Source organism: Anguilla rostrata, chromosome 5, assembly GCF_018555375.3.
Source record: "Anguilla rostrata isolate EN2019 chromosome 5, ASM1855537v3, whole genome shotgun sequence".
Classification (NCBI taxonomy): Eukaryota; Metazoa; Chordata; class Actinopteri; order Anguilliformes; family Anguillidae; genus Anguilla; species Anguilla rostrata.
Genome location: NC_057937.1, coordinates 61578166 through 61593308, shown reverse-complemented (window position 1 = coordinate 61593308; position 15143 = coordinate 61578166). Strand labels below are relative to the sequence as shown.

The following is a 15143-nucleotide window of genomic DNA, read 5'->3' as shown; positions in this document are numbered from 1 at the left end:
CAGATTACAGCACTTGGTATACATTCGTAAATAAAGCATGTGCCATCTGGTACAGATTCTGGGAGTGTTGTGTCAGGTTGATTGAGTGGCATAATACACTCTGACACAGTATATGCATACAAACTGATATAGTGTAAGTGTTTGTGAATGTGCTTAATTAAGGCATAATGTAAGGCTTATGAAGACTCTGCAATATGACACTTCATGGAAAGTCTACACTATATTTATACTTTCTTCAGCTACTTTTTAAATCCAATATATTACATTTTTTCCTTGTTTTTTTTTTTCCAAAAATGCCCAATTACGTGCCTTTTCAACGCACAGCATTGATGCGAAGGCAATGTTAGACGTGTGTGATTAACAGAAATGGGTCAGTACAAACACGCAGGCATCCGCTTCACTGAAATAACATTGAAGTAAGTATATAGGGAAGGAACGCTGCATGCGATCCAATTCATTCCCTTCACGATGAAACGCCGCGTGCTGATTGGGCAGCCGAATCACCCGCTGCTCCTTGTTATCCCAGTGTGGAGCGCGGTTGTCACCAGCAGGTTTGTTTTTGTGCGGTCAGACCTGACACAGGTACGTGCAGCTGCTAACAATATGGGGGGGGGGGCTTAAAGGATGGATCATTTTGCTCACGGGGGGGCTGGGGGGGTTAAAGGATGGATTGTTTTGCTCCTAGGGAGTGGGAGGTGGAGGTTAAAGGATGGATCTTTTGCTCTGGGGTGGGAGGTGGAGGTTAAATGATGGATCATTTTGCTCATGGGGTGGGAGGTGGAGGTTAAATGATGGATCATTTTGCTCACAGGAGGGGGGGGGGGGTGGAGGGGGGGTTAATGGATGGATCATTCTGCTCAGAGAAGCGTCTATTTTGGATCAGCGTCGCATGCCTCTGATGTGACGTCAGACACAGAGAGTCTTCTATTTTAAGCTTTCCATTCTCCTGCAAAAAGTTTGCAGGCAGAACTCGTGATATGCCGGTGCACCCTGGAGACTGGGGCACCAGAATCATTCGAGAAGTGGGCGGGCCAAACGCAGAGAGACGCAAATGTTTTTCTGGTTTTTTTATTTATTTATTTTTTTGCAAAAATAAATAATACCTGGAACTGTCAGGACTCCTGACAAATTGTCACGGCAGGTGGGGAGAACGAGAGGAACTATCGACTGTGGGCGATCAAGAAGGCACAATTTGTCAGTGGAAAAAAAAAATGTGTTTGTTGAACATCTGTTGAAAGTGGGGGGTTTGAAGTGTTCAGTCACGAGGAGAGAGCATGAGTCCGGGGGGGGGGGGGGGGGGGGGGGAGACACCCCAGGAGTCAGAAGAGCTCTCTCCCCCCCCCCCCCCCCCCACCCCACGCCCACCCCCTATTTGTGCTCTAAAGCTAATTGGCTCCATTAAGGCCCTAGCTCCCTCCTCTTAATTGCCACCTCATTGTGTCAATATTGTGATCCAGGGCGTCACGTTGTGGCATACCGCTCTGGCGTTCGCCAGACGCTCGGCTTCAAAGCGCTCAGAAGAGAAGCGACGGCCATCTGGGAGAGCAGCTTGGGAGCTGCCAGCACCCCCCCCCACCTCCACCCCCACCCCATCTCCCACCCCCCAGCAAGGACAGCCACTAAAGGAAGAGCTTGCTGACTGGCCGCCAAAAACCAAAACGTGTCCCTTCAGGCCGGCTCGCTCGGTCTAAGAGCAGTAAATCTGAGCTCACAGCGCACGTGAGTCCGCTAACACTGTGATGTCATCCCCTACAGTGGGGCCCAGCGCGTGATTGGTCACCGTGCATGCGTCCCCGCTCACTCAGAGCTAATCGTCTCGGTATTAACCCCACTAAACGTGAACGTGATTAGATGGTTCTTAACCGAGCGTTCTAACGCTGATGTCACAGTCACTGCTGGCAACTGAAAGCAGCGGAGTTCTAGAACACTGACTCGGAATTTTGAGAGCACACATCCCAAAAAACAAAAACATACTCTTCAATGGGTTAAGACTTGCTGTACAGCATGGCCGTGAGTCACACCGCAGAAAACTCTCTCCGATCTCATCCCTTCTCCGTGGAGACGAGGAGACGCGAGGCACTTCTGCACAGATCGGCAGAACAGCCACTGCCTGGCGCACTTCTCCACGACTGCCACCTAGAGACCACTTCCCACACTTTATATTATAGATTCAGGGTCCCCTTGAATGCGCACTCCTGCGGCCGAGGACTCTCGCTTCAATAAAATGGGCCGACATCGGACAGCTTTGTCCAAGAGCACGCACAGCAAGCCTGCGAGGCGATGGCCATTTAATGCACCGGTGAGCTGGAGGTACTTTAGAAACAGCCGCAGACCAGTAAGGTGCTCTAGTTGTGAATGCATCTCTGCTTGCGTCCACATCACAACATCTTATTGATTGTAAAAGCCTTGTGTGCGCTTTAATGATTCAGCTCCGCATTGAGTTCACACACATGCAAGCACACACACTCATATGCACACTCTCACCTACACACACACACATGCACATACACACACTCATATGCACACACGCACACACACACACAAATCACTGCAGTTTTCTTGCTCAGTTCATGAACATGGGAGCAGACACTGTGCATAATAGGTTTCATTAAGTATTATTCTGGTCAAAGTTGCCCTGATTTGTACATGTAAAGTCATGTTTAAACAGACAGTTACCTGCTGTGCACTAAAGGTGAGCAGAGCTCCTGTCAAGTTCACGTCACACAGCTCTAACATGCATATGCACTACTGTTGTTACAGTGATTTGCCAAAGTTGCGTTTTTATTCTGGATGTTTTTAACCATGTTAGATCAAAACTGGCCTGCCAAAAAATATGTAGAACTTTCTTAGACATTGATTGCTGATTTTGAACATAAGTGATTTTGAACATAAGTTCCATGAGAGAATCATTTGTGCATTCATGTTTTTTTCCTGATTGGAGTACTGAAATGCTCTTTATAGCCTACTGTACGAGCTTAAATTGCCACAATCCATCCCGCCATTGTTTAGAGTAGAATGCCGTCGCTTGACCAGGACAAAGAGGATACCGCCGATTGCTCTGATCTCGGTTTACTTGCGCTGCCGCGCACTTTCTTTCAGAATCTTTTTTTTTTTTAAGACGTGCCCGGCTGCATTGCACGAGACCCCCGAGAGCAGGTGCAGTTGCTGCTGACGCCCTGCTGACCGGGACAGATTTTCAGGTTGTCAGATAAGCCTCTTCTTTCACGTGAAGACAAAGGGCAAATCAGAGGCGGCTCCGATGAGGTGGCGCGTGAACAATGGGCAGATAACCATCTTTGTCAGGTTGATGTGAAGCTGGTTTTGGTGTAGGAAAACTGGGGAAAGGTTTGTTGCACTTTTTATTCTCAGACTCTGCAGGCCCCCAGTCTGTGGAATGTGCCGTTAGAAAATATCAGGGCCGTGGCTCGCATTATTTTTGTAGCACGTGGGATTTAAAATAAAATAGGCTAAAACAATGCATCGCGAGGTTATTGCTGAGGGTCGGCTTTGGTTTGAGGGTACTTACATCCATCGGATGATAAGCGTAGGAATTACAGCTGTTTTATACATAGTCTCTCCGGTAATTTTATATTACCAGTAATAATTTATAAATATATTGTACATATTTATAAATATATAGGCCTAGTGTAAGCCTATAGCAAATATAGTAGGCTATTTAAAATATGAAAAATAACGTGTTGTATTTTGTTTTACTATCAGTATCCATCCTGAACATTACTTGCAGCAATATTCCTTGATATAAGCTGTCACACTCCATGGCACAGCTGAATTAGTCGCTAAAATTGCAACTGAATTTTAACTATTTTCACTGCCCTGTAGAATTTATAATATTACCTAAAAATCACGATCTTTTAATGACGATATTGGAATACCATCACTGAGAATATTGTATATAAATCATAATGTAAACAATGCATTGAAGATTATTATCGGAGATTAGTAGAACTTCATACAGTCAGACATCATCGGCTACAAACCACCTACTGGTTAACTTTAGATTACTACCCATATCGAAGATTGGAACTGCACGAAACAGCAGCACCGTTAAGAGCCGTAATGGCGACAGTTCGAAGATTGAAACAGCGGGAAACAGCGACACCATTAAGAACCATAATGGCGGCGTATTCGTGACACGTCATATATGACGGGTTATAGCTGTTACATAAAGCAGTATTTAACATATATAAACCAAAAGATATAAAGAATATATTGAAAACAAAATAAGCGATATATTTACATATGAACTTTAATCGGCACACAAGTTTAACTCTCAAATTATTATAATTTTATATTTTTTGTTTTTTGTTAGTTGTTGCGCCAACCAGTACCTTTGTATTTCCTGGACACGTCGACGTTCTATAGGAAGTGCTTTGAGGAGAGCGAGAAAGGAAATTTCTTTTGCACTGTACAGCACGCTAAATATTTGGCTGCATTTAAAAAATGGAAACTCTTTACGGGCTTCCATTTGCTGTGCTAGAATGTCCAAACATAAAACTCAAGAAGCCGTCCTGGCTCCACATGCCGTCGGCAATGACGGTTTATGCTCTGGTTATAGTGTCGTACTTTCTCATCACTGGAGGTAAGGTAGCCTGTTAGCTTGCTCTCTGCTAGTTAATTCCTTGTCACTTTGTGCACGTTTTAAGTTTCTTCCATAAATTGTACGTCAGTTGCCTCTGAGAATGAAGGAGAAGAAACCTTTACCCAACCTAGTTGCAGGGTCTAACCTTATTTTGTTGCATATTACTGTTAGCTAGTTAAGATTGTCAAAGAAATTCGTATTGCGGAGTTGTCAAGATGAGGATATGAGTAACGTCATACTTCCTAGCTTGTTAGCTAGATAAGTATGTTACAAGCCTTCATTCCAAATTGACATTTGGCAAGTTACACCGAAAAACATGTTTTTATTTTGCTTACTGGAGTGCGATAGCCGTTCTTATGTGCTCTACGGAGATCCTGCAGAATGCAGTCACCTGTACTGTGTAGCTGTTACTGTAATAGTGTCTTTAGTGTGTATTTGGGTCATTTTTACTGTACGTGTTTCTTGCAGGGATCATCTATGACGTCATTGTCGAACCGCCCAGTGTCGGATCAATGACCGATGAACATGGTCACCAAAGGCCTGTAGCCTTTTTGGCGTATAGGTAAGCACGAGCCATAGCCAGGTGATCTTGCACCGCCATTCATTGTTCAGAGATGAAATCATTTGACTTTGGTCTCCCAAAGTCAGAATGAATCATTTAAAATAGTTGACAGCATTTAGCACTAGGAAATTAAGCCAGCCAGTGAATTAATGTAACTTTTTAGATTAGTGTCAGTGTTTCATTTGTGTTTGACCCACAGGGACACACTTGCACGCATGCCGGATGTAAATAGGATGGTCAGGTGTTTGTTTGATGACGACAGCACCGGTCTTTACCTGTCAGAGTAGCACCACTGTCACCTCACCCCTCAGTCTGCTGCACGAATTGCAGAGTAAAGACTGAACTTGCGTGCGTTTGTGCTCTACCCTAACCTGTGCTTTCATTTCATCTGCAAAGCTCTCTCATTTTGGGAACGTGCACGCACTACGAAAGTTCAATCTGAGAAACGTGGGCATGACAAATTCACCCAATGCAATGGCGTCTCATAAGCCACAAACAGTATATTGAAAGTTGTTGAAAAAAAAGTAAATATATTAAACAGACGTGACCTTCCCTCAGGGTGAATGGGCAGTACATCATGGAGGGTCTGGCCTCCAGCTTCCTGTTCACGATGGGTGGGCTGGGCTTCATAATCCTGGACCGCTCCAACGCGCCCAACATCCCCAAGCTGAACCGCTTCCTGCTCCTCTTCATCGGCTTCGTCAGCGTGCTGCTCAGCTTCTTCATGGCCCGCGTCTTCATGAGGATGAAGCTGCCGTAAGTCCCCCCCCCCGTGGAGTGCACCGTTAGTGCACCATTCAAACAGTGCGGGGGCCGTAAGACCCGTATTATTGCAGACCAGCTGGAGCAGCTGCCCCTGGGCCTGGAGATCTACTGTCCTGTAGGCCAGGGCTGCCCAACCCTCTTCCTGGAGATCTACTGTCCTGTAGGCCAGGGCTCCCCAACCCTGCTCCTGGAGATCTACTGTCCTGTAGCCCAGGGCTGCCCAGCCCTGGACCTGGAGATCTACTGTCCTGTAGGCCAGGGCTCCCCAACCCTGCTCCTGGAGATCTACTGTCCTGTAGCCCAGGGCTGCCCAGCCCTGGACCTGGAGATCTACTGTCCTGTAGGCCAGGGCTGCCCAGCCCTGGGCCTGGAGATCTACTGTCCTGTAGATTCTCACTCCAGCCGTAACAAAGCACACCTCATTCAACAGCTATAGCAGGGCTACCCAGCCGTAGGCCTGGAGATCTACCATCCTCTAGGCCAGGGCTGCCCAACCCTCTTTTGTCTAGATTTGTTAAAAGAAATATAAAAAGCAAAATGAATAATAAAAGTGGGAAATCCAAAAATGGACAAAGGTTAGAATCCCAGGGAAAAAATGCATTTCATAAATCCCTAAACACGTGTATCACAGATACTTGGGTTATGATTTTCGCAGAACTTTTTATTTGGCTAATACAACTACAAATCCTGAACAATTGTTGCAACACAACATGAGTAAGCCAGTTGTAGCACATTAACAGTTGAAGTGGTTTTAGTAAACAAGTTTCATTGAACAAGTAGTGAGTAGAGTAAAAAATGTATAGAAATATGTGTGTCTGTTTATACTTACGCACGTCAGAGGAGGGGCGTGTCCTGATGAAGGCTCAGACCAAGTCTTCCACATGCGCTAAAATCAGATAAAAAGCCTTTTCACAGGAGCGTTGAATTTTTTGTTTCAATGCATTGCTGTACCTGTATAATCCTGATGACTCTTTTTCTGTCTGCAGGGGCTACCTGATGGGATAAAGATGAGCGTGTGGACAGCGACATCAGAGAAGGGGGGGGGGGGGGGGGGCAAGAGAGAGAGGGGGGGAGACCACAGTGGGCTCTGCTGCTTCCTGTACTGGCCTGAAATGGAGACCAAGGTGCCATTACTGCAGCAAAGCCCAGCTAGAAACATTTCAGCACCGACCCAGCACTTGCAGACAACTTCAGGATGTTCACGTTATGTGTGAAATGAATCGTGCTGTCTTTGTTCAGATTGTCATTGGGGAACCACCATTCCAGATGTTGTGTGTATTCCAGATCAAAGCTATTGAATGGGTTTCGCTTTTTGTTCTGTTGATTTAAAGGTTACTCACCACCCCACCCCACCCATCCAAAAGAAAAAGCACATTGGTTTGTAAACCAAGTGCGATCTTTGATGTGGCCTTACATGCTATGACCCAAGTTATGTATGATGTTCATTTTTTTTCTTTTTTTTTTTTTTCCTAAAAGGTCAGAAATAAATGTTTGTACTTTCCAGAATCTGTCTGCTGTTTGTGTCCCGCTGTGTGCTGTTAAAAAGTGGGAATCTCTGACCAGCTCAAAGTCAGACCTTCAGATTTGAGTTCCAGCCATCGGTTCAGACTGGGACCTGTGTGGGCTCATGTCCCTGCAGAGTGTTTTCCCCTTTCGCCCATTCCTGCATTCGCCCGAAATCGGGAATATCTTTCATGTGCGACTTGCTTTCTGTTATAAAAGGTTGAGTATGGGGCTGTGGGATGGCTCGCTGGGTTAGGGGACCCCACGGCCTGTGGACTGCGTGTCACCGCCACATGTAAATGATCTTCCTCCGGCTCTGCTCCGTGCAAGCTTGGCTGTAGTCTGTGGTGTGAGAAACTGCAGCTGGAGATTAAACATGCCAAATTAAGTTAAGTTTTTTTTTATGCAGTTGAAGACACACATCAGTATCATCAGAATGGGTGAACTACATTTCAGAAAGGCAGAATGCATTGTAAATAAAATGCAATGTAAAGTAGCATTTGAAAAAGTAACCGCACGTATTCGTTCTAAAGTTGTGTGTGGATACATGTGTCCACAAGGTGGTGCACTTGAGCTACGTTATTTAACGTGGGGGGAAAATATCACCAATGGAACGAACGTAAATATTACAGGGCAGAACGACAGAGTACTGGCTAGCATGTGGCATTTGCAGGAAGCTATTTCGGTCGCTCAAAGCATGCAGATAAACTTGCTTCTAGTTATTTCCCACGCTCTGCTGTCTGAGACACCGACGGGAGTTTGATGTATTCAAGCACAAGTAAAAAATAAACTGCTTCGTTAGACACCTGAGTTCGCAATCTAGCATGCACTCGTATCGTTTAAGACATACTTGTAGGCAGTAATCGTCCCGTTGCAGAAATTGGCAGGATGTTGTTTTTTTGTTAAAAATGGGAAATCATTTGTGTCACTGTTTTTACATGTTTTTCTCACGTGTCTCAGAGTGGGATGCCATCTATTGACAAGGACGTGATGGGTCATCGGGTAAATGATTTGTAAAGTGGGCCTCAACGAAGTGAACGAGTCGAACAAGCAGCGTTGTTTGAACTGCATGTGAAATAAAGGGTAAATGAGGTGAGAAAAATGCTAATCATCCCTGAGCCAGATGTTCGGACAGCACTTAAGAGTCAGCCGCGCTTTGCGCGTGAGTGCCGTCCCCGCGCTAATGGTCCCCCTGTCTGTTCGCGAAAATGCGACAGATTATGCCCGTGCCGATCGTTAAGGTTCACAGACGAGCCAACCAACAACATCATCGCTATTTCGCCACAGAACTTTCGTATTGGAATCGATTCCAGACGTTGCGCGACCTGTCGGGGCTATTGGACACGAGCACGGCGCGTGAAAATGAACTTTATTTTTTTTAAATGAAATAAGTAAACTGAACTGAATTGACATTTTGAAAAATGCGTGGATGAGAGAGGTAATGAGGAGAGGGGCTACAAGACACCAACATATCTAAAAACGCCACTAAAGACCAAACCCCTGGAACAAAATAAATAAATAAATAGCCTAAAAACTGTATAGCTATAGTTTAGGTATAGATAGTATACCTAAAGCTTACTTGCAGCATAATTCTATGAACTTTAATCATACTTCAAGTACTCCGGAGTATTAAATAGTATACTTCAGCATACTATTTTTCTCATGGGGAACATTGAAAGAGCTCTTTGATGCTTACTAACCAAATAACGCAGGCTAATTTAAATTAGACTCGCGGTATACCTGTGCTAGTACTCCACCCAAAATTAGGCTAAACCAACAAATCCTTGTCCTGTTGTTACATTAGAATCCCTGCAGACCAGAACTGGGCCAGCTCCTTTGGTTTTGTTCTCTGTTTGTGCTCTGAATACATTTGGGGAATGGGGCATCAACAGCGTTCCCCCCTATCACAGAGAGGCAGTCCTCACCTGCCCCCTTCGCTGGGTAGCTGGAGGACTTGCGTTCTGGCCCGTCACGATGACTGGCATCGGTAGCTGTTTGTTTTCATCAGAAACTGACCCCCCCGTACTGACTACAGTGCGAGCGCTGCCTGGCCAATCGTGTTGCGGGAACAGCGTGGGAGTGGTGTGGCCGCCAGTGACCTTGCGTCTGCCCACCCCCCCCCCCCGCCCCCCCAGAATACGGAGATGTCCGGTAATGTCACTAAAAGGGGACACCAATGGACTGGGGGGGGGGGCATGTGCACACAAACACACGCACACTTAAACATCTCTGTGTGCAGGAGAGAGATGTGTGACTGCATGTGTGCAGTGGATTGTTATTGTATGTGTGTGTGTGTGTGCGTGCGCTGCCCCCAGTCACATTCGTTTCCCCTCTTAGTGGCATTACAGGACATCTCTATATTCTGGGGGGGGGGGGGGCAAACGCAAGGTCGCTTGCTGCCACACCACTCCCACACTGTTCCCGCAACACGATTGGTCAGCGCTCACACTAGTCAGCACAGGAGGTCACCAACACATAGTTTCTCTAGTCATACACATACACACACACACACACGCAGTTTCTCTTCCCTTCCAACAGTCACTTGTCATTTCTGTTTTCTGCTCTGGTTGCCATGGCTAAGACTGTACCAGTCTCTCTGACACACAGTAACCCCTCTCCCCCCGGGGTGAGTCAGCCAGCATTACCACGGTAACGCTACTGTCACTAGCCCCTCAGTAAGTTATGAGCTATTTAATCACAAGGAAAATTATTACCAGTTGCAAATTGAACCAAATTCTAATCCAAATTATTACATTTTTGTCCACCAATGAACTGAAATGAACATTAACGAATTACAAAGATTTTTTAAAAACAGATTTTTTTGTTAATAACCGTTGGCATTTCAACAATAATGCACAGGCTTACATATTTGTAACGAATACTGGCTTTACAGTAGTGCTCAGTAATTGGGGAGGATGCACTGCGGATCGCTTGCGCTATTGAGCACCAATCAGGAACAGGAACGGTTTGCTTCTATTTTTATGAAATTTCGTCATTAAAAGTATGTCGACGTTAGGCAAAAATCCATGTGGACTCGTCCTGGAAGATGATGAATAAATTCGATAGTTTATTTTATGAGATACTCGACCGTGTCACGATCCTCGTGCTATCTTTCAGTACGTGCTGTCGAACACTTCCAGGTGTTAGTGCCCAGTCCACCGAAGGACGTTAAAGAATCTCTGGTTAATGTGTAACACAGAACGTTCTAATGTATACGTTGTAAACGCTGGTTGAATGCGCAGACTTGATTCAGAATATTAAATACATAAAAAGATGTTCCATAAAGGCTATAGATACAGCTTAGCTGTACACTTAAAAATGATTTAATCTACGGTATCTCGTTACCTCTACATAATGCAATTCGTGCCTTAGAAATAAATAACAGGTTCTAGAAATAGTATCAGTGTTGCTCAAACAACATCCTTAATGTGATTTACTGAATTTATTATTTTGATAACGACAGTATTAACATTCAAGTATCGTCTTGCCGTAACTTGCTCAGCTCGTTGAATTCAATATATTATTCGGCAACAGGTTAGACAATGTTTAGTAACAAATATAGAAAATAATCTCCAATATATATCAGAAAAATATATGAATGCCGTTGATGAATATAGTGTAGAATACAATTCCCTCCTGGGGAACTGATGCCGTTAAACAGAAAATTCATCCACAGCTCACTATTTAGCCAAGTGCAGTTCGCTTGATTTCCTGACGTCACTGTAGAACACTCAAAGCGGTGCAACTGTTGTCAACAAATTCTATTGGCCGATGCATGCGTGACGCAACAGTAGGTATTCCACGCATTTTCTTATAAATCTCTACCGGCAAGATACCAAGGGTATGAGGCCTGAACCAGGTCCAAGATGGAAGCGACTTCTCCTTTGCTTTCCTTAAACGGGAGAAATGGCCCCAAAGAGCTCGGAGAATACAGGAAGCTGGCAATCGAAAATGCCACCCGGCAGCAGTTCTACCAGAGCGACCGGGTGAAGCAGTTCCACAGGGAGCTCCTGCTGATGGAGACCCTGAACGACCGGAGGCTGCAGATGGAGCGGAACCGGAGGATCGACGACAACACCAACGAGGAGACGCGCAGGTTCATGGCGGAGATCAGGCGGGGGGAGATGGAGGCGCTGGAGCAGGACCGGCAGCGGGCCCGGCAGCGCGAGGCGAACAAGCGGGCGTACGCGGAGGACCTGCGGCGGCAGATGCGGGAGATGGCGAAGGGCCGGCAGCAGTCGTCGCTGGCCAAGCAGCGGGAGAGGCGGGAGCGCGAGGCGCTGCGCGAGCAGCACGAGCAGGAGCAGCGCCAGCTGCGGCAGCGGCAGCGGGCGGAGCAGCTGCGCGTGCGCGGCACCTACGCGGCGCAGGTGGCGACGAGCCGCGGCGAGCGTGACAAGCAGAACCGGCGGGAGGCGCTGGCCGAGGAATGGCGGCAGCGGTGCGTGCGCGAGAAGGACGAGTGGGACCGGGCCAACGAGGAGAAGATGGCCGCCAGGCTGCGGCGGCGGCAGCGGCGGAGCCAGGCGGCGTCGGACATGCTGGCGGCGCAGGAGGGCGACCGCGCCCGCCAGTACGAGGAGGCCGAGGCCCGCGCCACCGCCAAGGCGCTGGCCAGCCGGGAGGCGCGGGCCAGCCAGGAGCGCGGCCGCAAGCAGCGCACGGGCCTGGACATGGCGGCCGCCATCGGCGCCCAGCGGGAGTACAAGCGGCGGGAGCGGCAGCTGCGGGAGGACGAGGAGAAGCGGAGCGGCCTGGACGAGCTGGGCTTCCACCGGGCGGCGGACCGGGCCCACTGGGCGGGGGAGCGGCGGGCGGCGCGGGCGCAGCGAGACGCCCGCGCGGACATGGACGCCGCGCTCCGCCAGCAGATGGCGCAGAAGCGCCAGCAGGAGGCGCTGCGGCGGCGGGCGGAGATGGACCTGGACGCGCGCAACCAGGAGCTGCTGGCGCACGAGGACGCGCAGTTCCGCCGCTACGCCGACGGCATCATCCGCGTGGCGGAGGCCAGCAAGCGCAACACCGCGCCCGTCCGCAGGGCCGCCAACGCGGGCGCCGGGCAAGGCGTGGGGCCCATCTACGGCGGCCTGCGGGCCAAGTACCTGGTGCCCGGCTCCAGCTACATACCGGACTACGTCAACAGCACGGCGAAGGACATCAGCAGGCTGTACGGCGCCGCCACGGACGAGTCGAGCCACGGGAAACTCGACTTCATATGGTGAAGACTGGAGACACATTTTTGGACCAGGGCTAAAGGGGCTATGTAGTTGCAGGAAGCTGATTGGCTCTCTTGAGCTCAACGGAAAGGAGATTTGCGTCTGGAATTTTAAGGCAGGGAAATGGCTCTCTAGAGCTTAACGTATGCAGGCTGAAGTGCTGATAAATGCTCTTTTCCATATGATTGAAAAATAAAGAAATGATATATATAAATAATAGGGGCCAGGAGTGGCCAGCATTCCTCCTCCAGTACTTTGGAAAAAGTTCCAAAACTTTTCTTTTTTGACATTTTTGACATTTCTGCAAAATTATTAGTTTTCATGACGGAAAACACGTGCAAACTGTTATACTGAGACGATGATGACAATACCATTCTACAGAAAGAGAGGTTCTCTGGAGGGCCATAGGGTCTGGTTTTCATTGTGATGCAGCTCGGGAGTATATTATATCAGTGAAAGCAGGTTATCAGTCGCTGATTTGTGAGGTGGAAACAAAAAACCAGCAAACACCGCAGATCTCCAGGAGTAGGGTTGAGAACCCCCTGGGTTAAGGTCTGAAATTCGGGTCAAAATGTCTCCCAGGTCACGTGGTCGGGAGAAACTTATAGCCCTAAAAAGGTGACCAAGAACACAATACTGACCAGGTTAGGACATCTGGGTACATGTCCAAAGTGTATAACATTAACAACCAAAGCCTGCAATAGCATTGCTCAGAGAGAAGGCCCAGACACTTCCTGATCATGGTGTTGGTGGCTCATGCCAATGTTGCTGCCAGGGATTCTGGGCCCCTTTAAAATATATTGGTGATATTTACAATGTTCTGGCTTTTTTCCATTTTGGGGCCCATTGCTACTTTACCTGAGATGATTCATAAAATACAGTTTGTAAATTGATAATGTGTGTACAATTTACAGTGACCCAGCATTGGTTAACTGCAGTAATAATGATGAAGTCAATCAATGATTACTTCAGCCTGGCAACAAAGGGTGCTGGAGCTGAATAGGGAAGCAGGTGCTCTATTTATGATGGTCCAAGCTTGTGGCTCAAGGGTAGCTATTACAATAAAGAAGCATAATTTCAAGCAAAATGACAATAACATAGTTACAACGTTTTCATTAACAGACCATTTTTAAAATTTATTTTTTTAAAAGCTGCAGAATTTAAATGCCACCTCAAATGGATGTCACACGAATCTGGGTTTTCAAATACACAACGTACAATTCATTCTGCCTTATCGTGCAGATTTTTAATTGTGTGATTCTTTCTCACTTCTGAGACTGAAGGCATGGCCTTCGCTGGCAGTGGCCCTTACCGGCGTAGAGGAAAGCGATCAAAGAAACGAATCATACCAGAAGATTAGTGTTGTTGATGGTGATTTGCGCCATGGCCGAGAATACCGACAAGGCTGCACAACTATTCAGTTGTACCTTTCAGTTCTTTTCTGTTAACCACAATCATTATCTACATCTTAAATCGTAATGATGGAAATGGTCAAATAGCTTTTCCATGATTGCAGCTTAGGGCCTAAACACCACAGACCAGATAGTGTGTATATTTCAAACACGGCATATATTCAAATTTAAATATTAACATTAAAAGAACACAGTTACAATTCCCAAGTGACACATTAACATGAATGTGAAGACAGCGGTGGGTAGCCAGCAGGTCAAAGGATGCGGAGATCTTATCGTTTGTTTAGCCTGGTCACGCGCAAACCTAGCATCGTCTGACTGAAACCATCCCAGACCCAGTCCAAACTCGCGAAGCGTCTGGGACAGGTCAGACGAGAACAACCGACAACGGGGGAGCGGAGTAAAAAAAAAAAATCTACAACAAATGTGCCAAGAGTGTGCACAAATCTCAAGCCCGCACTGGGAGGTAGATAATAGGCTGTATGAAAAATGTGGATGAAGTAACGGTGACGTCACCCAACGACTTCCCACGGGCAAGCGAAAAGCGTTTTGAAATGCAGTTTTTGTGCCGTCTTTTTGTACAAACTGGGACCGACTGCGCAGTAGGCAGTAGCTAAAATGGTGGACCCTTAAATGGCGGTCCGGCTCGTCCACTGAGCGCGGCACTGATGTCAAATGTCCCTGATCGGTCCACAGGATTTTCAGATATTGTCCAAATGATACAATTACAACAAATAGGCACACCTTTTTGCAACTGCATATTTTTGTGGGGAAAATTGACTTTGTATTTTGGTACATTGGCACAACTGATTTGCATTGAAACAGGTGGCTGAATGACCTATACTGGAGCCAACCGCACTGCCATTAGAGAGCAATGTCTTCCAACAAGACGGGGAAGTGAGCTTCAGAAACAACGCCCGGCCTTGGCCACTTGGGGTAGATGCGCTCCAAGCTCCCAGCAGCGTACCACGCAGCGATCGGCACCGCAGAAAGACTGGGACGTGAGAACGCGGGGTCGCGGGTCGAGCTACGTGACTGCTCGGTATTTCCCGGTACAGACGGGACACTGTTCAGCGGCGTGCCAC

The 15143-nt window shown here is 47.3% G+C and overlaps 2 protein-coding genes across 2 annotated transcripts; both read left to right on the top strand.

Annotated features, from left to right (window-relative positions):
• Positions 1–4359: 4359 nt before the first annotated feature.
• Positions 4360–7296, top strand: ostc (oligosaccharyltransferase complex subunit). Its single transcript, XM_064337582.1, has 4 exons — positions 4360–4600; positions 5069–5162; positions 5721–5918; positions 6914–7296. Exons 1-4 carry the CDS (start codon positions 4462–4464, stop codon positions 6930–6932), a joined length of 450 nt encoding a protein of 149 aa, XP_064193652.1. The 5' UTR covers positions 4360–4461; the 3' UTR covers positions 6933–7296.
• Positions 7297–9904: 2608 nt separating this feature from the next.
• Positions 9905–13488, top strand: LOC135255857 (cilia- and flagella- associated protein 210-like). Its single transcript, XM_064337581.1, has one exon. The coding sequence runs from the start codon at positions 11297–11299 to the stop codon at positions 12650–12652; it is 1356 nt and encodes a 451-aa protein (XP_064193651.1). The 5' UTR covers positions 9905–11296; the 3' UTR covers positions 12653–13488.
• The last annotated feature ends 1655 nt before the right edge of the window (positions 13489–15143 follow it).

Excerpts from the sequence above, each read along its gene's own strand:
- ostc (XM_064337582.1), top strand. The coding sequence starts at position 4,462 with ATGGAAACTCTTTACGGGCTTCCATTTGCTGTGCTAGAATGTCCAAAC. Across the intron at positions 4,601-5,068 it reads GTACTTTCTCATCACTGGAG|GGATCATCTATGACGTCATT; the intron begins GTAAGGTAGCCT and ends TGTTTCTTGCAG. Across the intron at positions 5,163-5,720 it reads GTAGCCTTTTTGGCGTATAG|GGTGAATGGGCAGTACATCA; the intron begins GTAAGCACGAGC and ends ACCTTCCCTCAG.
- LOC135255857 (XM_064337581.1), top strand. The coding sequence starts at position 11,297 with ATGGAAGCGACTTCTCCTTTGCTTTCCTTAAACGGGAGAAATGGCCCC.